General features: G+C 34.3%; 1 protein-coding gene across 2 annotated transcripts; it reads right to left on the bottom strand.

The window, feature by feature from the left end:
- Positions 1 to 817: 817 nt before the first annotated feature.
- Positions 818 to 17,533, bottom strand: LOC132311966 (protein RETARDED ROOT GROWTH-LIKE-like). 2 transcript variants are annotated; one of them, XM_059810149.1, is made up of 7 exons: positions 16,863 to 17,533; positions 16,344 to 16,455; positions 14,327 to 14,486; positions 12,121 to 12,269; positions 11,873 to 12,024; positions 1,404 to 1,518; positions 818 to 1,162 (listed from the first exon to the last, which is right to left on the bottom strand). In XM_059810149.1, exons 1-7 carry the CDS (start codon positions 17,300 to 17,302, stop codon positions 1,022 to 1,024), a joined length of 1,269 nt encoding a protein of 422 aa, XP_059666132.1. In that variant the 5' UTR covers positions 17,303 to 17,533; the 3' UTR covers positions 818 to 1,021. The 2 variants fall into 2 exon arrangements, with proteins under 2 accessions (XP_059666132.1, XP_059666133.1); XM_059810150.1 differs by having other exon boundaries at positions 16,889 to 17,014.
- Between the last annotated feature and the right edge of the window lie 2,757 nt (positions 17,534 to 20,290).

Below are 20,290 nucleotides of genomic sequence, written 5' to 3' on the forward strand. Positions count from 1 at the left end.
GTAAACACATTTTCAAAGAATTTTTTTTTTTTTTTTTGTAAAATCTCCATTTCTACTACCATTTACCTACAAGGATTACGTCCGTATAGCCCTATTAAATAAAATATAATTGTAGAGAGAGAGAAAAAAAAAAAAAAAAAAATGTAAAATATTAAAAAAAAAAAATTATAATTTTTCTCTCCTTGTTATTATGTTATTGTCTGTTATTGTACCCTATGGGGATTTTTTAAATCAGAACATAAAATTGAAAGCAAAAACGGATTTCAATGGATCAAATCAAATATTTTTTCAATCTCGAATACACAAACCACCAACATTTCTTCATTAATCTTCAGACATGAACAAAATAAGCCAAATTCTAATAGTTTCTTGTAAGGGAAAAAAAAATACAATATGTAAATTACTCTCTTACCTCATTAATTATAATACAACATTTTTGTCATTATTATATAATTTTCATTACCTTCTCCTCTGGTTAAAAAAGCCCAACACTTCAACAACTGAAGTGTTGGGCCTAAAGCAGCTTGCTTTAGTTGAAGTTGGGCTGGTAACGCATTTTCCTTTTAGAAAAATGCTACCAATGCTTTTGTTTTCATTGGTAAAATGATTTGTTGGCCGACCAAGTAGGACTTGCAGGGTCAATTGGAATATATTAACGCCTAAATAGTATTCTTTTCATTTAAAAATAAATAAATAATAGAAACAGGAATTTTATATCCACCACAGTTTACTATTTTTCACCCAAAAAAGAGAGGTTGAGTATTCTCGTTACCACGGGATGGTATGATCTCTCCACCCAAAAAAGAGAGGTTGAGTATTCAAGCTCCGCAACGAGCATGTTATTGGGGGTGTGTCGTTGAACACTACACAAGGGAGATTAATTACCAAAAATTTCAGAGGAGATAACTATTGTACTTTTTCAATCTACAACATACAGTATTTGAGGGTATACATACAGCAATTCTGCCATCAATCAAAACTGAAACTTAGTTTACAATTTCAAGCATCACTGGAAGCTAGGTCATAGAGAAGTAATTGCAGATTTATGGGCAATATCATAAACAGAAATGAGAATTTCCACACCTATCAATATGATAATAAGCCATTCCAGAAAATCTGATTTCCTGTTCTGAAGGATCTCCTGAAGAAACCGAATATTGTGCTGCAACAAAGAATCAAAATGTCACCACCACAACATTCATGTCGACTAAAAGGCAATTCTGCAACTGGTTCAAATATTGAATTAAAAAAAAAAAAAAATCCACGGCAAAGCCACTACTGTACCCTATCAAAATGTCACCACCACAACATTCATGTCGACTAAAAGGCAATTCTGCAACTGGTTCAAATATTGAATAAAAATAAAATAAAATAAAAAATCCACGGCAAAGACACTACTGTACCTCCACAAACTTCAATTTAAAATCAAGACTTGCAAATCTCTGAGTTAATTCAAATTCATCTCTGAGATATTCCCAAATCTGAGCATATTTGGCATCCTTCCAGGCAATGTCCGATCTGAATAAAGCCAAACAGATTTTCTATGAGCATACGCCACAAATATAATGCAAAGACTGATATTGTCTAAACGTATGCAAAAGGATAAAATAAAAAAAAAAAAATGAGTCAAGTTATGCATAAGAACTACAAAAAGTAGGATCAATTCATAAAATGATTCATTTTATGTTCAGCAGTTAAAACAGAAACATGGTAAAATCAGTATGGTAATAGTAAGCTTATATAAATTGCACAATGGGAATGTGATGAAGTAATTATAATTGCAAGTGGTTAGAACATTAAATTAAGTTGATCATTTTATTTTTCGCTGTCATTATCATCTGTTTTTCTACTCAAAGTATTTTAAGATTTATGAACCGAGCCGCCTTGTGTCTTCTTGGGTATGTTCCAAACTTGATGGCAAGGGTTCAAGGCCTGGTAGAGGATGAAAATTTATAATTGGAAGAGCATTTTGCCTTTAACCAGCATATGAATAATGATGCGTAACTAGAACCAAGTCACCAGCTGCCCTTTAAATTTGATACAAGTACAAGCATTTTGAATTCTTTAATTTAGCTATCTGGAATGGAATTTGTATCAAATCCACACATGCATTCCATAACGTAGTTTGCTAGGATATGGGTATAGTATCTTCAATCTGATGAGCTTTCCTAGGGACAAGGATACTGCTTTTCTCAAACATTACCGTGGCAACAAAAATTATCACTTTGTGAGATGGGATGTTTTTAGCAGAAAATTTCAGCATTATCTTTAATGAGATGAATGTTAATCACCCTTCAGAAATTGCTGCTTTAGATCAAGTTTAGTCCAAGAAGCAAAGTGATCCATAGGCTGAGCAATAATAAAATTCCAAAGTTCTATAAAGTGACCTCCGTAGCACAACAACATCCAACACTCCCAAATATAGGATGAACACACCCTAAAGCATCCAACATGTTTATTCAGAAAAGAAAAGATATAGAAGAAAACTTTTGATATCGTACACAAGGGTACCACAAGTCAAGCATGCAATAGACACTTTGAAATACTGAAGAATAATAGTATCCAAAATAAAATTATATAATGACATTTGTCGAACTTCTACTTCCACATTATGCAATTTTTAATATAGAAATTTAGGAAATTAATAGGAGTCATGCAATTTTTCTGTATAGCATACATAAAAATTAAAGATATTTATTGCTATTGTATCCTCTCCGTGTCCAAGCTCTACCAATTTTAATCTTGGTGCATATCCAGTGTTGTGTCTTATCCATACCCTTAATCTACGTCTGTGTTACATGAGGGGAATCCATCAATATTTTCAAAATATTCCAAGAAGTTAGTTGCTTATATTCGACAGTTTGTCAATTTTTTTGTCATCTATATCTAATTATGATATTAAAACAGTATATTTCATATTCCCTTCAGAACTTTGATGTATGTAAAAGCAGAATATTTATATTTCACTAATTTGAATAACTATATTAAAAATAAATTACTTTAACTTATTTTTCTCATTCATTAGAATTTTTTCTTTAAAATCTTTGATTTCTTATTATTGGGATTTATATGCCCTGGCATAGCAAATTCCTGTTTGGATTAAAGTGACATATGCTCCTGACGTTTCTGAAATATTTATGTTTTATACAATTGGTGAATTCAATGTATTATATTTCGATTCATTATAGAATTGATAGTGTCCATTTGATTATAAGAGATATTTATATATATGTATGTGATGGCAATCAATGTATGATATATAAATAGTAATCATAAATGGTTCATAGTCGGTAATTATGGATGGACTCATAATTAATTAAGATTTAAACTGGATCCGCGTTAGGTTGAGATATATTGCGAGAGCCGTCGTATGCAATTGCTCCCTATCATCGTCATGGCATTTGACTCTTAAGCATGAGAAAATTATAGACTCTTTTATTAATTAATAATTACTTTGATTTGTTCGGCGGATTCTTCGGAATCCTTAGACCGACACTTTGGGCAGTTATGTGATTAATAGGTAGAGGGTTATATTTTCAATATTTGCATCATTACTACTTGTATTTATTTTGTATTGATTATGGTTGATCACAAAGTAAATTCGAAGGCCTTCGTGTGTTTTTAGACAAAATGATTTATTTTATATTTATTTATTTAAATTATTATTTTTGTCAAACAAATGTTTTATTGTGATCGAGCCAGAAATAATCAATGGTATCAAAATAAATATATTAATTAAGTAGTCGGATTGATAGCTTTATTTATCCGATAACTAATTAAAAATAGAGGGGTCAAAGTGTAATATTGACTTAGAGGTTATTTATTATTTAATTGAAGTTCAATTAATTTCTTTTAGTGGAGTAGAAATTAATTTATGAATTAATTGAATTGGGTCCATGGACCGGGCCGATTATTAATTCATTGTAGCCAATAAAATAATAGGCCCAATGGATTCTCACTCATAGCCCAATTTGATATTGGAATCATATTAGATTTGAGACATATGAATTAGAGATTGAGAAGGATTTGTTGTTTCCTTTTCTTTATTTTTATGTTGCCTATAAATATACATGGTCTATGTATATTTTGGGTGTGATTTTTGGAAGAAGGAAAAAGGAATTTATTTTCTCTCTCTAGAAAATTAGGGTTTATATTCTCATCTAATGGAGGCTCCCACAAGCCTATTTTTCCAAGGTCATTCATGGAGGCTTATGAGTGATTCCTAAAGGCAAAACAATTACCAAGAAGATGGAGATCCAAAGAGAAGGCATCTTGCTAAGGGATCTACAATAAGTGAGAACATTCACTTTAGAGGAAAGTTTTAAAGGTTTACTCAGACCTTTGATGTAAGTATTCAATCTGTTAATTGAATGATATATTATGTTTTATTTTTGCATAAAACTTGTCTCTATGTAATAAATCAAGATCTATGAATTAAAATCCCTCGAAAAATTTTAAAAACTTGCACGTTTCCCATCAGTGGTATCAGAGCATGGTTTGATTCATTACTAGAGATCATGATTTTATGAAAACCATCATTCATGGATCCAAATTTATATATGCATATGTTTATATTATTATATGATCATGATGTATGTATAATTGTGAATGAATGATGATGAATGTTTGGGTCATGGATGAAGCTTATAGGTTATTGGAATGTAATTTTATCTTTAGATGAATGTAATTAAGGCTTTGATTTAGCCGTTTGAAAGTTCAATGATGTAATTTAATTTTTTTCATTATATTTCAAGTTGTAAATTTATTTAAAGCCATGTAATATTCATCAAAGGGTGCTATGAAGCTTCAAGAAGGTCCAAAAGGGTTAAATTAGGCTTCAGAAATTTTCTGGAATTTTTTTGGAATTTTTCGAAATTTTTCTGGAATTTTTTGGGCTAAATTTATATTTTCTGGAATTTTTAAATAATTTTCTGAAAATTTTCGGCGATTTTCCGGCGACCGGAGTGTTGCCGACGGCAAGAATGGCGCCGGAATAAAGTCTGTTGATCCAGTGTAGCATGGTACACTAGCTTTTATTGCAACCGGATCATGAACCATTGGATCAGTTTATGGAAGCTGAGAAAGGATCCTATGTAGCGCAGGTACATGACAAGTTCAAGCTACACCCAATGAAGGGGAGCGTGAACATCACGCGCCAAGGGACGCAGACCAAAGAACCTTCCGGCGCGTGCACGCGCCGATATCCAGTAGCTTGCTGGCGCGTGTTTAGCACGCACCAGACCAAGCTGCAACATCCACGCGCGCATGCAGGCGCGTCCACGCGCGTGCCACGCGCTGCAGCCCCTTCCAGGCGCGTGCGAGCGCGTGGGGCCCCGTGCCACACGCTGCTTCATCCCTCAGGCGCTTTCCAGTGCATGCGGGGTCCTCCGGGCGCGTTCCAAGCGCTGTTTTGCTATTCCAGGTGCTGTTTTGACCAATTCGAACGCGTACAAGCCTCTGCAGGTGTTCACAAGTTTTTTATTGACCCTTGCGCAATACTTAGAGCAATTAAACGTTAAAAGCTGATTCCATTGGCCGTTTTTATTTGCTTTATCTGTCATTTATTGATGTATGTGATGCATGTAATAGATAATTGTTGATTAATTATTATTCATGCATTGGATCCATGATATTTAATTAAATGACTTGATTTATATTAATTAAATTATGAAAATTAAGTGGATCTGATTACTAATTAATTTGAGGGCACTTATTGGGAAACGAAAAATTATTTTTGAAAATTATTTTTAAAGTGTGCCTCCAATTAAATATTAGTGAATCATTTAAAAGTCCAATTATTTTTTCTAAATTTAATTGGATTAAAATCAAGACGTTTTGCATGCATTATATCATGTAAATGAATAAAATGAAAACCCTAATTATGAATGATTAAAAAAAAATTGAGTGGGAGCGGGGATTTTTATACATTGCCCCATGGCCTTCGTTATTAACACCATTGTAATTAGATCTTCAAAAATAAGGCCCCACGCATGATTTGAAGAGTCTTAATATTACAAGAATGGTTGTCTCATAAAAATAAAAAATATTAAATGTTCATTGTAATTAGATCTTTAAAAATAAGGCCCTACGCATGATTTAAAGAGTCTAGATTATAATGACAACATATTTAATGTTTTATTTTTCGTTAGAGCATTAATAACGTTACACACTCAATCTAAAATCAATAGTGTTAGCTCCCCAACGGAGTGGTCTACACTAGGTGATTTTAGAAAGGCTAAACATAAATCGGGAATCATTTCATATGATAGACAAGGCATTGTCTTAAGAGATATGGAAATGATGGGATATGCCCGCCAATAGTACTAATGAACTTCGCCAACCGAATAAGTTATTGGCATATTGGTTATCCGATTTTTCATGCAGTGGTTAAGGGATCCACATATTATTGTTTTAATGGAAGTGCTCGCCTAATAGTAAATGAATCTCAACAATAGTAATAATGAACTCCTTCAACAGGATAAGTTATTGACATATTGATTGATTGATTTATTATGCTAAAGAGTTGAGGGACCCGTATCAATTAAAAGGGATTGATCACCAATAATGATAATGATTTCTTATTCAATTGAGATTTATTATATTATGTGGTTAACAAACTCACTTTAATTTTAAATATGCATGATAGTATTAATAATTCACCTTGCATATTGTATAAATGCATTTATATTCAGATTAATTATGTCTAATCCAGTTTATCTACTTGCTTACATATTCAATGTAACTGGACCTCATTAATATTGACTGAGAAAGGAACTTAGATATTTTATTCACAACGTAAGGGTACAAATGTATTTACTACTCCTAAACCTAATTTTTTTACTTTAAGATACCCAAGAGAACATTAATGCTTTGAATAAGTGAAATAAGGCAAATGAGATGACTTGGTGCAATATTCTAGAGTTTTCCTCGAATACGCTCCAAAGCTAACATTTACATTATTTTATTTTCTTCAAGCACCATGTTAAATTTCAATAAGATGTTTTGGTGAGATTAGATAGAGAGTATACCAAAGTACTATGTCAGACTTGAATAGCATCAAGATAGCCTAAGGAACTCCAGTATGAGATCGAATTTTGTAAAATGATAGTTTATTATTTAAAAAAAATTAGCTGGAGATCAATAGGGCTGACTTGGGTGGTAAGTTTCAAGTTGACATGATTATTGCCTTATTACCAAACTCGTTCGACTCTTTTATAGTGAACTAAATAAGGAATCAGTTTGAGTTCACACTCGCTGATATTCTTATAGAATTGGTAACAAATGAAAGGATAATCAAATAGTATAAGCATTCCTATCAATCTAACCTAGTCTATACCATCTTCTTCTAGGCCCAAGGTGAAGGGCAAAGTAAAGAAGAAGGATGATAATAGGACTAGGCTAACACAAAACATGGGTATCTAAAAGGTTAAAGGGAATAAGGCAGTGTATGTTGAGGGCAAAGAAAACTGTTTCTTTTGTCGCTAACTAAGACACTAAAGGACAAACTGTCTAAGCAATGACGTGGCATAAGAAAATATAAATTTAATCACTGAGCCATGTTATGTGGTTGTATCTATTAATTCCTGATGAATAGATTCTGAAGCCACTAAACATGTTTGCAATTCATTGCAAGGATTTCAGGAATCCAGAAGCCTCGATGATATGGAATATATTTGTACTTGACCTAATGTCAAGGTTGTAGCTAAGTCAGTGGGAGTATTACATCTGAAAATAGAAAGTATGAGGATATTAGTATTAGAGAACTATCTTTATGCACAGAAGTTAGACGCTATCTTATTCTTGTTTCACTTGTGGTTTATAAAAACTGTGTTGTTATTTTGTAAAACTGGTTTTATAAAATTGAATAGATATGCGATTACTTCTGGTGTATTGAAAGATGGTTAATATACTATAATCACAAACTCTTAAGATTTGCAGGATGTAGAAACTAATGTTGCATCTTCTAGATTGAATGTTAAGAGAAAAATTGTTATTCCTGACTCATTGTATTTTTAGTGTCTATTTTTGGGTTGTAATCAGTCAAAATGAGATTCAAAGATTGGTCAAAGAAGGTTAATTACCTAGTGAGGCAGAGGAGTCTAAACCAAACTTGTGAATCCTGTTTTGAAGGATAGATAACTCTAAGGGCTTAATCAGCCAAATGAAATAGACATAAAGGACAATTGGAGTCGGTACACACTGACACGTGTGGTCTTATGAACATCCAAGCAAGATTACTCACATTTTGGATAAGTTTATCTGATGCAACACAAGTCTTAAATTCTTGGTATATTCTGAGAAGGTCAAGACTGATGTGGAGCACAGATTAGGTAAACTTATCAAGATACTTCGATCTGATTGAGGAAATGAGTATTTCTTGGGATAGTGCAAAGACTATATGGTCAATGAGGGTGTTGTGTACCAGTTTTCCTCAATTGACGCTAAATGCATTTAGGTGTCAAATAGGAATAACAGAATTCCTCTTAACATGGTTAGATCTATGATCACTTATGCCACATTATCTCTTTCATTTAAGAGTTTAGCGTTAATGACATCGATGCGCATTATGAACTGCATTCCATCTTAGTCTGTCTCAAGGATACCGTTGAGCTGTGTTTTTGACTAAATCTTTAGTCTGAATCACATGCGCATATGGGGTAGTCTTGCACATGTGTGCTTGATATGGACAAGTAAGTTGGAAACAGATCATACGCATGATAGATTTGATAGCTACTCTAAAAGTCACTAGGACGGATTATTTTATGATCTCAATGATAAAAGTTGATTGTTTACACTCACTGTTTATCTATAGGAGAATCATATTATGAATCACATACCTAGTAGCATAGTGTTAGAGAATATGGTATGAGTACCAGATGTACCACATATGAACACACTTAGTATAGAGATTTAGAATTATAGATGAATTCCCTATTGATGCGTCAGCATCGTCTAGTACACAGATTCCTTCATCGGTACATTGATGTAGTGGGAGGATAATTATCTAATCCGACAGAATCATGTTTTTAGGTGAGACCGTTATGGACATCCCTGTTAAACATGAGTTGGACCCAGTAAGCTACACGGAAGCGTGAACCGATATGGATACAGATCGTTTTGGCGAGTTACTATGAAATCAGAGTTGGAATCTATGTATTCTAATAAATTCTGGGATCTTGTAGAACTTTTTAGTAGGGTGATTCCTATGGAAGGCAAGTTAATCTACAAAAAGATACCAGAAGATTTCTTAGTGAATAAATTATGGGTGTACAAGGGAATGTCATTATTTTTCTGATTCTATATATATTGATGACAACCTACTCATATAGAATGATGTGGAAGGTTTGTCATCAATAAAGAGGTAGTTGTTCAATTACTTTTAAATGAAGGATTTTTCAAGATGTAAGCTATATTCCTAGGATCAAGCTTTTGCAAGATCGGGTTAAAAGGAAAATAGGCTTATCTTAATAATCCTACATTAATAAAGCTTTGACCAGGTTTGGTATGTATAACTCAAAGAATGAGTTTTTACTTTATTAATATGGATTGCTCTCTCTAGTAAGTAGTTTTCCAAGACTAGCAGAGGAGATTAAGCAAATGAGACTGGAACTATATGCTTTGGCATATGGGAGTCTCATATATAACATGGTCTATACCAAACATGACATCCGCTACATTGTAGGGATAGTCATATGATATCAGTCCAATCTTGGACTTGATAACTGGTCTGTTGTGAAAAATATTATTAAGTACCTAAGGAGAATCAATGATATCATACTTATTTATGGATGTGATGATATGGTCCTAGTCAAGTATGCTAGTTTTGATTTTCAATCAGAAGTAAATACTATGAGGTTCGTGACTTTGTGTATGTTCACTTAATGGAAGGGAAATCAGTTCGTAGATTGTTAAGCAGATTTCAACTGCTGACTCAAACCTGCAGGTGGAATATATTGCAGCCTTAAAGGCGGCAAAGGAAGCCTATTGGTTTAATCTCACTGATTTAGAGGTTGTGGAGTATACTAGCCTGCCTATTGAGCTATGTTGTGACAATAGTGCAGAAGTAATCCAAACCAATGACCCAAGGTTCTATAGAGGAACAAGATACACTGAGAAGAAGTATCATGTTCTATATGATATTGTCCGGCAAGAAAATGTACTTGTAGCTAGAACATTGCATTGGAACACAACTTTATTGATCCATTATCAAAGGTGTCATTGATCAATAATTTTGATCATCATCTGGATAACATTGGAGTTATGTGCAATTTGAATTGGCTATGAGGGCAAGTGGGAGCTGTTGGGATTTATATGCCCTGGCATAGCAAATTCCTGTTTGGATTAAAGTGACATATGTTCCTGACGTTTCTGAAATATTTATGTTTTATACAATTGGTGAATTCAATGTATTATATTTCGATTCATTATAGAATTGATAGTATCCATTTGATTACAAGAGATATTTATATTTATGTATGTGATGGCAATCAATGCATGATATATAAATAGTAATCATAAATGGTTCATAGTCGGTAATTATGGATGGACTCATAATTAATTAAGATTTGAACTGGATCCGCGTTAAGTTGAGATATATTGCGAGAGCCGTCGTATGCAATTGTTCCCTATCATCGTCATGGCATTTGACTCTTAAGCATGAGAAAATTATAAACTCTTTTATTAATTAATAATTACTTTGATTTGTTCGGCAGATTCTTCGGGATCCTTAGACAGACACTTTGGGCAGTTATGTGATTAATAGTTGAGGGTTATATTTTCAATATTTGCATCATTACTACTTGTATTTATTTTGTATTGATTATGGTTGATCACAAAGTAAATTCGAAGGCCTTCGTGTGTTTTTAGACAAAATGATTTATTATATATTTATTTATTTAAATTATTATTTTTTTCAAACAAATGTTTTATTGTGGTCGAGCCAGAAATAATCAATGGTACCAAAATAAATATATTAATTAAGTAGTCGGATTGATAGTTTTATTTATCCGATAACTAATTAAAAATAGAGGGGTCAAAGTGTAATATTGACTTAGAGGTTATTTATTATTTAATTGGAATTCAATTAATTTCTTTTAATAGGCCCAATGGATTCTCACTCAAAGCCCAATTTGATACTGGAATCATATTAGATTTGAGACATATGAATTAGAGATTGAGAAGGATTTGTTGTTTCCTTTTCTTTATTTTTATGTTGCCTATAAATATACATGGTCTATGTATATTTTGGGTGTGATTTTTGGAGGAAGGAAAAAGGAATTTATTTTCTCTCTCTAAAAAATTAGGGTTTATATTCTCATCTAATGGAGGCTCCCACAAGCCTATTTTTCCAAGGTCATTCATGGAGGCTTATGAGTGATTCCTAAAGGCAAAACAATTACCAAGAAGATGGAGATCCAAAGAGAAGGCATCTTGCTAAGAGATCTACAATAAGTGAGAACATTTACTTTAAAGGAAAGTTTTAAAGGTTTACTCAGACCTTTGATGTAAGTATTCAATCTGTTAATTGAATGATATATTATGTTTTATTTTTGCATAAAACTTGTCTCTATGTAATGAATCAAGATCTATGAATTAAAATCCCTCGAAAAGTTTTAAAAACTTGCACGTTTCCCATCACTTATAAGAGTGCAAAATATGGGTTTTTGCCTAAAAAATTCGACAAATAAACCAAGTTAACTAAAATATTTACAAATTAATGTTTCTTTTCTGTTATAAGCCTTCAAAAAATTAGTTTATTGGTTTTTCGTTTAAAATTCTATATAAGTACCAATGTAATTGACACATTGTTGAATTTTGAAACAGTAACATAATTTCAATTATTTTCCTTCAGTACTAGCAATAGAACAATTACCTCTCAAAAAGTCCAAGCTTAAGAATCACATCAGCTAGATTAGAATTTGCCTTTCCCACTAATTGAAAAAGTTTTTTCCTTTCCATTGTAAAGGTTCCAGTTTTTTCCATCCCACGGTTAATGTCAGTGAATTCTGCAACTATTCCATCAACCTGCAAGGTTAAAAAAAAAAAAAGGAAGTATTCTGAATACATTTAACCAAGCATGAACTCCACAATATAAAAATATTAAGCTGGTTTGTTGTATACCTGGCGTACATAGTAATCAAGAGCAATACTTTGACCAAGAACACTGCCAATGGTACGGATTCCATCAATATTCAAGTACTGCAACATTATGTAATCTAATCCACCTTGCATCCATGTTACTAGAGTTGGTTTCTCTCTCACCTCATACTCTATATTTTCAAACACAAAGTAAAGTTCAGTTAACTGAAATTTTCAAAACAGAAAAAGCAAATCATCTTGCAAAGTGCTCATAAATCTAACAATACTTGGGTGGAAAAATAGATGATAATAACAGCAAAAAAATTAAATGATTTGCTTAATGTAATTCTAACCAAACACTTAATTAAAAGAATCCTACACTATTTCACATATAATTTTTAAAAAGAAAAAATGTCAAAATGTCCATTGTCAAATGTTCCTCACCATTAATGTTATTATGCATGTGATGAAAAAGTAACAAGGGAGGGAGGCAAGGAAGGAGTACTGTCTCAATAAACTGTATACCACAAATGCCATCAACTTTGCTACTCTAGATATATGTAATCAGAAACGGAAAAATACCAACAAGAGATTAAGGAAGAGGCATGCTGGACCTCCCCACAGTATTAAAGAAATACTCACATCAGAGCATGGTTATTGTATAGTTCATTTTGTGTATATTTTGTGCATTCATGAGTTTGCACCCCTACTGACTTTTGTATGTAAAAAGGAAGTATATTAGAAACTGTTTTGAGATACATGCACAGATAGACTAGCCTGTACCAGCTACTCAGAACCTCTAATATTACATTTCCCTTCTAATCCAGTTCTTCTATCCCAATTTTAAGTGGGCCTTTAAACTGTCAAAAATGGATTTTAACTGGAGCACAAGACCATTCTAGTAAGCCAGACATATTTAAGTGCATGGCAATGTATTCATGAAGAGTAAAAAAGCAATTAACTCAGGTCAAATGGTGGGACCCCACCTCCATTTCTCCTAAAAGGGGGAAGAAAGTTTTATTAAAGAAAAAACCCACACGCAATATGAATACGCCGATTGGTCAAGTTGTATCGCTACCTTCCTCCCTCCCTTCCTCCCTTCTCTCACTCTCTATCGCACGCAAACACACACTTTTAGAACTCATACTTGTTTTCCAAAAATAATAGCTAAAAGGGTAATTTCAGCTATTTAAATTGGGTCAAATAATCCAACATGCCTGGTTGCCACCAAATTTTCTACAGGGAGGTAACTAACTGTAACTAAATGAAACAAGGGAGGAGACATAGTGTTAGGTAAGATCCATAAGGAGTGCAGCTGTAGCACGCTAGCACATCCACCCCTCTAACCAACAAATTAGAGCAGAACCTGTAAGCCAACATCCTCTCACAAAGGTAAGATGCCAATTGGCAATTGATAACTGTTGGAGCATTAAAAATCTTCAAACAAACTTTTGGAGGACCAAAGACAAATTGTACAAGCACAAGTGATGTGTGTATTTTTCTCAGACCAACACAATTATAGAGCACATCTGACACTTGGTCTTGAAAACCAGAAAGTGATTTTTTAATTTAATAAATTCAAGTAGGTTCTGGTCTTTACTAAGCCTCCTTTTTTCAAGTAGGTTCTGGTCTTTACTAAGCCTCCTTTTTTCTTCTGGCCATGGGAAAACATTCCTCTTCCATAAACCTCACAGTCACAATTTGAGCTATATTTGTGGAATCTAGTGGACCGCTGATCAACAACTCCAAAGTATTTACAAGTAACATTCATTGAGGAACTTTGAGACATCTAAGGAATAACGTAGGTGCCTGTTAGGAGAACTTCTAACATCTGACATAATCAATTAAATCCAGCAATAGCGCGCCACTTCAAACAACCTGGAAATCACTGAAATCAACAAAATGAGGCTATGTGTGCATCTTTAGTTGGATTACTTGACCCTTTAACATCAAATCATTCCTGGCCATATGAAAGTGCAAAAATTAAAATCTTCAGCCTTCATGTTAATAAATGCAATGAAGATATCTTTGTTTTTTTGGTTGATAAGAAACATTACTTTCAACCTATTCTGTTCTCATATTATCGCTCATGACATTTTTAGCTAATCCTTGAACTTCTCTCAGATGCAAAAGTGTTTCTCATATAGCATATCACATAAAAAGGAAAGATCAAATGATTTTGTTGAACAATTTTTATAAACTTAAACTCTATAATTCATCTATAGGAATTCTATACATTAAAGCTCACCATCCTTTCTCATCTCAGGGAGCAATCCTGAAGCATGCTTTTCTACGATTTTAATATATCCATCAACGTCATGATCATGAACATTAAACAAGACAATTGAGCCATACTGAAAAACTACCATGTAACAGCAGTCACTTCCACTTAAACTGGAACCCGAACCCTGAGACAAAAATAATAATATCAATAATAATAACAAAGATTTAAGAAAAACATTCAGTTTGATGAATCATGCTCATTAAATTTAGAAATTTCTGGATTGCATGTATCATGTACAAAATTGGAATTTGGATTTGATAAAAGTCGCATAAAAGCACATTATGATGAAGTAATTATGACTAGAAAACTAGAGGTCATGGAATTAAGGAAAGTTAATGAAGTCACTACTGTGCCTAAAATTAGTGATGGAGGATTGCACTTTCCATGATCAGTCTTAGTAAAATTGTTAATCATACAATGAACTGTCCGGGAATAAGTACAATCACTCTGCTTCCTGAGAAAGTAGATAAGGCTATTGTATGACACACTAAACTTATCAATTGAAACAGAATTTATCATGCTTCCTTCAAATAAGCACATACTAATTTTGACGTTTGATGCACCAGAATTGAGGATCCAAGCGGGAAAGAACCAGGTGCATGTACAGAGAGCTTAAGCCATTCTACCTGATTGATCAAATATGAAGGTTGCAAAAAGAGGGCCATCCAACTGAATGTTACAATCTTGCATTCTTTCATAGTACTCTCCCAAAATTAATGGTCACATCTTGAAGAGGATGATGAATTGACGTGTACAATTTGTAAAGCATCATGATTGCTGATAGTAATGCTTGAGAATCCGTTATGAGTGATACTCACATGACTAGAGCTGAAACTAGGGAAAAGGAGAAAGACTAATGTGCAGTTCCTAACAGGTCTCCTTCAACAGATTCCATGTTTTTCCTTATTGCAATTACTTCTTGTCAGCACTAAAAACTGTCTAACACCCATACGGCACCTCATCAACTTTGATTAGTAGCTGATACTAAGGTGGGCCAATAATGGGCAGGTGCATTATTTTTTTACTGCATCATAATGTCATGCATACTCTCCCCACCACAGAGGTGGGCATATTGTTGACCAAAGGGAGGATCCTTATCAGGAACACGTTCAGATTTCGTCCATGAAAGAGAGAGAACATGAAAATGCCCAACCATTTCTCAAATAACCATCATATCTGCAATATGAAAAGGCCTACACTCTTTAAGATAATCCAATGAATCAAACCCAAACGCGCAAACTGAATGAAATGACTTCTACACTGTATGACTCCTCTTCCTGATAAAATTGGTTAGCCTCCACGAAATATGGTAACAATGCTGCATTAGTTTCATGAGAATACACGCAAAAAACTGCATCCCACAATTCACTTGCACTACTCAAACTTATAAAGCCACCGATGACTTTTTTGCATTAAGAAGGAGTGGCATACAACCATATATTTAGCCACTTTTCACTTCACAGATGGCATATCAGATATCAAAATTTGACTCCCCTCAAGCCAAAGTTCACATCATCAGTTCCAATCCTGTATGTCTAAGTTTTTTGCTTCTAATAACAGATCTGTCAAGTTTTGTGCACATAAGTTGCAGTATTGAAGCTATGATATCCTTAATACTTCTAAAACAAGATAACACTTAACAATACATTAAACCTTAGCGTTGTAATTTTTCTACACTTGTAAATCTTAGTTTCAAACTGAATAGTTTCCTTCTCCAGTCCCTCCCACATTTCCCCAACCCTTTTTCAGAGCTTAAGCTAGGTATTTTTTAACAATTTTCCTTTTTAAGTTATCAAACAGATTAGTAATGCTTATGATCAACAGCCCAAATATCTAAATAGACAAGAGGAAAGGATTAGAGAGGATTGTTTATAGGATATAATATTTTAATACAATACATTGATAATTGTGCAGATTAACAAAAAAAATGCAATCAAAACATGGAGTCCCTCAAATCAATGAAACGAGAAGGAAAACTTACATTCGGCTCAAACTTGTTGTCGCTGAACCTTAGAACAACATAATTGGTCATACGGGATGTAGGCGGAATGAAATTGGGTTTGTTTTGTTCCACTAAGCTTCTCAAATCCACACTACACCAAAATCAGCATAAAATTCAGTATGCCACTTCATTTCATCAATAGTAGCAAGTCTTATAACACATCTTCTAGTTTCTTATAAGTATGAGCACAATAAATAACAAAGAAAACAGATTATGTGAGATCCAGTTTTGTGAATATAAAAACAATGGAAAATAATCAGATTCCCCTTGCATTTTCATCTGTTTTCTGGAAACTCAGAATGCACAAAACCCATTTTCTCTAGCATTTCGTCCTTCAAAAAATTTAAAATAAATAAATAAACGAATAAAATAAAACAAATGTCTTCAAAAGTTCTGTCTTTTCTACTTTATGAACCACCTGAACATGTTACTAAATATGCATTCAAGTAATCCACAACCTGTAGCATAAATTCCACAGATATACAATGAGAATCAAACCTAGTAGAGAAGAAATAAGCCCTAACTGGAATAGAGATCTTCACATCCTCCTCACTCACACCTCCACCATTGCTACCATCCCCAACCTCCGAGCACGAAACGACGTCGTTCCACTCCATCGTATCCGGCGACGAAGACGGTGACATGCATTGAGCGACGACGAAGCTCAAATCGGAGACGAAACTGCAAGCGCTTCTAGAATTGAGATTCGAGGAATGAGAAGTTGGGGAAAAAATTAGGGTTTCGGGAAGAGAGAAACAAGAAGAGTGAAATTGTGGTGGTTTAGCAAGGACAGTACTGGGGTTTGAATGCGTAAAGAGTGTTCTACATGCTCTGATTGTTCTTGTTGTGGAGGAAGGAGAGGTTGAAGAGGAGAGAGAAGAAAGTAAGAGCACAGTCTTCGTGTGAGCGTCAATTGTACAGTGTCTCAACATCTTCATCTGAGCATTTTATTTTTGTATACTAGTATGTATCGACGAAAACAGAGTTGTACAAATATATATGTGTGTAAATATAGAGAGATTGTGTGTGCAGTGGTGGTCATGTTTTAGGATTTGGAGGTGTTATGTATATGCAATCTCCATCACTGATTTTTGATCTGGAGTTGATGGCCGGAGCTGTTCAACAGAGGTAAGGTTGGACAATGGCCTGTGAATTTGTTAGCACGGTGCACGCTGATCCGAACCCATCCAGAAAGTATAATTTGATCCAATTTCACCATCGGATACTGTTTGGTTCAATTCGGTTCGGGTCAGTTAAATCTGGGTGAAGGCCGCAAAACAGGAGCAGGAGCAAAAGGGAAAAAGTGATAAATTTTAGGCTCAGTTTGGTAGAGGGGAAATGGGAGGAAAGGAAAGGGAAGGTGATGGAGGGTATCTAAAAAAACTGTGTTAAAATGGGTGGAAGGAAAAGGAAAAAGAGGGAAGGGTTTGGAGGGTTATGTATAACCTTCTACAGTGATTTGTTTAACTTCCCAAAAATGGGAGGAAAGGGAAGGCAATGGTTGATGCAATATTTGTGATGCCAATTTTACCCTCAAAACAATATACATAAAAATTAGCAGTTGCAGAAAGAATGAAGAAACGGCAGGCAACGGCTAGGAACAGCGAACCCGAACTGGAACTGCGGCGATGGCGAACCCAAACTAGAACTGCGGCGATGGAAACTTGAAAGATATGGGTTTTGATTTTCTGAACAATCTGATATACCGATACGGGTTTTGAATTTTTGATTCGTGCAGACAGAAAGATAAACTGAAATATATAGGTTTGGGATTCTTGCAGACAGAAAAATAAACTGAAATATATGGGTTTGGGTTTTGAACTTCTGAATCTTGTAGAGAGAGAGAGGGAAATAAAGAGTTAAGAACGATAATAGAGATGGAGGCCGAGATTGGGGAGACTGAAATGATTTGCCCTAGATCGGAACCTTCAAGAACGAAGGTCGCTACAACTGGATCTGGATCGTCTAATTCTTTCTTGATTGACCTTCGTTCAAGAAATAAATTTTTCTTTCCTTTTCTTGTGGCCCAACTGCTAATATAGGAGAATATATATATATATATATATATAATAGAGATGGAGGCGAGACTGGGGAGCTGAAGATTTGCCCTTTTTTTCTTTTCTTTTTTTTCTTTTCTTGTGCAGGTATATGATACTATATATATATATATCTTTTAAAATATAATAAGGGTATAATAATAAATTTATTATTATCCTTCCATTTCCTTTCTTTTCCCAAACATAATTATTATCCTTCCCTTTCTTTTCCTTCATTAACCAACCAAACACAACGAAAAAATTATCCTTCCCTCTCCTTTCCCTCATAACTAATCTTATCCTCCCCCTTCAAACCCACCATACCAAATATAGCCTAAGTCACACGTGGTCCGAGCAAGAACAAAGCACGTTCGGTGAATCATAGTCGAGCAATTAGAACTAAACCACGGAATCTATGAAATTAATCCAAGTCATGAATGATCTGTTTTGTTTGGTTTGATTCCATACAATTTTGAATTTATATTTGTAGAACATGTGTAGAATTACTTTTCAACTTTTAAACATTTATTTATTTTTAAGAAATTGTAACTATATGTATTTGATTTTAAAAGTTGCCTATCATGATTTATAACTTTTTAATTATTTATATTTTATATAATTATTTTTATTATATAAAAATAATAAATTGTACCTAAGTGAACTAAAGTAATACCCAATTATTTATAAATTATACCTAAGCTTTAAAAAATTTAAAGGTTAAAGTTATAACAAGTGGGCGGTTGCTCATGTATCGAAAATCTTAAGATATTAGGTAGTGTTGCATACCAACCTATTTATACTTATTTTCCATTCGGATTCGATATAAGACAAGTACCCCTTGTAATATTCTCCTCCACCCAAATCGCAATGCCCTTGTTGCAGCTAGACCACCCTGCCTACCTAAGTGGGCTCACCCGGACGCCTCTAGGTCGGGCGTTTGGTGTGACACTTGTTGAGATTTTACCTATTATAATCCAGGATTATACGGATCCTACAGCTATAGGATTGAATTATTTACTCCGTGATTTAAGGCTAATTAGTAGGTAATTTGTTTCCCAAGTATTGTATATTTAGTTACCTATTTTAACTAGGTATTACTCTATAAATTGGATATAATACCATCGTGAATATTATTGAATTGAGTTTTTAATCCTCATATTATTTCTTTGAATTTCAAGATGGTATCAGAGCCGTCATTGAACCGTTATTTTTTATCTCTTTGAATTTTTTTTTTTAATCTCTTTGAATTTAGCTTTGAAATACCAGACCTATACACAGCCAATACATCAACAGACATCTCATTGCCATACAACATAACCATACCCATACACATCAATTCACAGTCACCATTAATTAACCCATCACAAGCCGCTACCAAACCGCTAAAAGACCTCACCGGATCGGGATCTGAAACGACGACGATAAAGCCGCAGCCACTGCCGTCACAAGTCTCAGCTGTCGCCGGACCAATTGTCGTCACAAGTCACAGCCAGCTGTAACCAAACCGCTGCACCTCGAAGAATCTGTATCGCCGTCGCCGCGAATCTATATCGCCGTCGCCAAACCTGAATAGCTGTCGCTGAATCTGCAGCCTTTGACGGCCGAACCGATGTCCGTAGTGTCGTCGGATCCATCTCAGCCGAGCCGAACCTGCCGCCGTCTTAATCATGGCTACTAGATCCATCGTCGCCATCGCACAAGGAGGATAATCTCCATCTGCTACCTCCATCATCAGATCGTCGGCCGCTCATCCAGTTTTTGCTGGATCTCCATCTTTTGTTTGCATCTCCATTTGTTTATCGGTGAAGGCCTTTTGGTGGAATTTGGATCTTTAACACTATTTGAGAGCCCATGGAACTATTCATCAAACCACTTGTTCCAATACACCCC

The sequence above is a fragment of the Cornus florida genome, unplaced genomic scaffold (assembly GCF_030987335.1).
Source record: "Cornus florida cultivar Cherokee Brave unplaced genomic scaffold, ASM3098733v1 CherokeeBrave_3.0.0_Hap2_Chr06, whole genome shotgun sequence".
NCBI lineage: Eukaryota > Viridiplantae > Streptophyta > Magnoliopsida > Cornales > Cornaceae > Cornus > Cornus florida.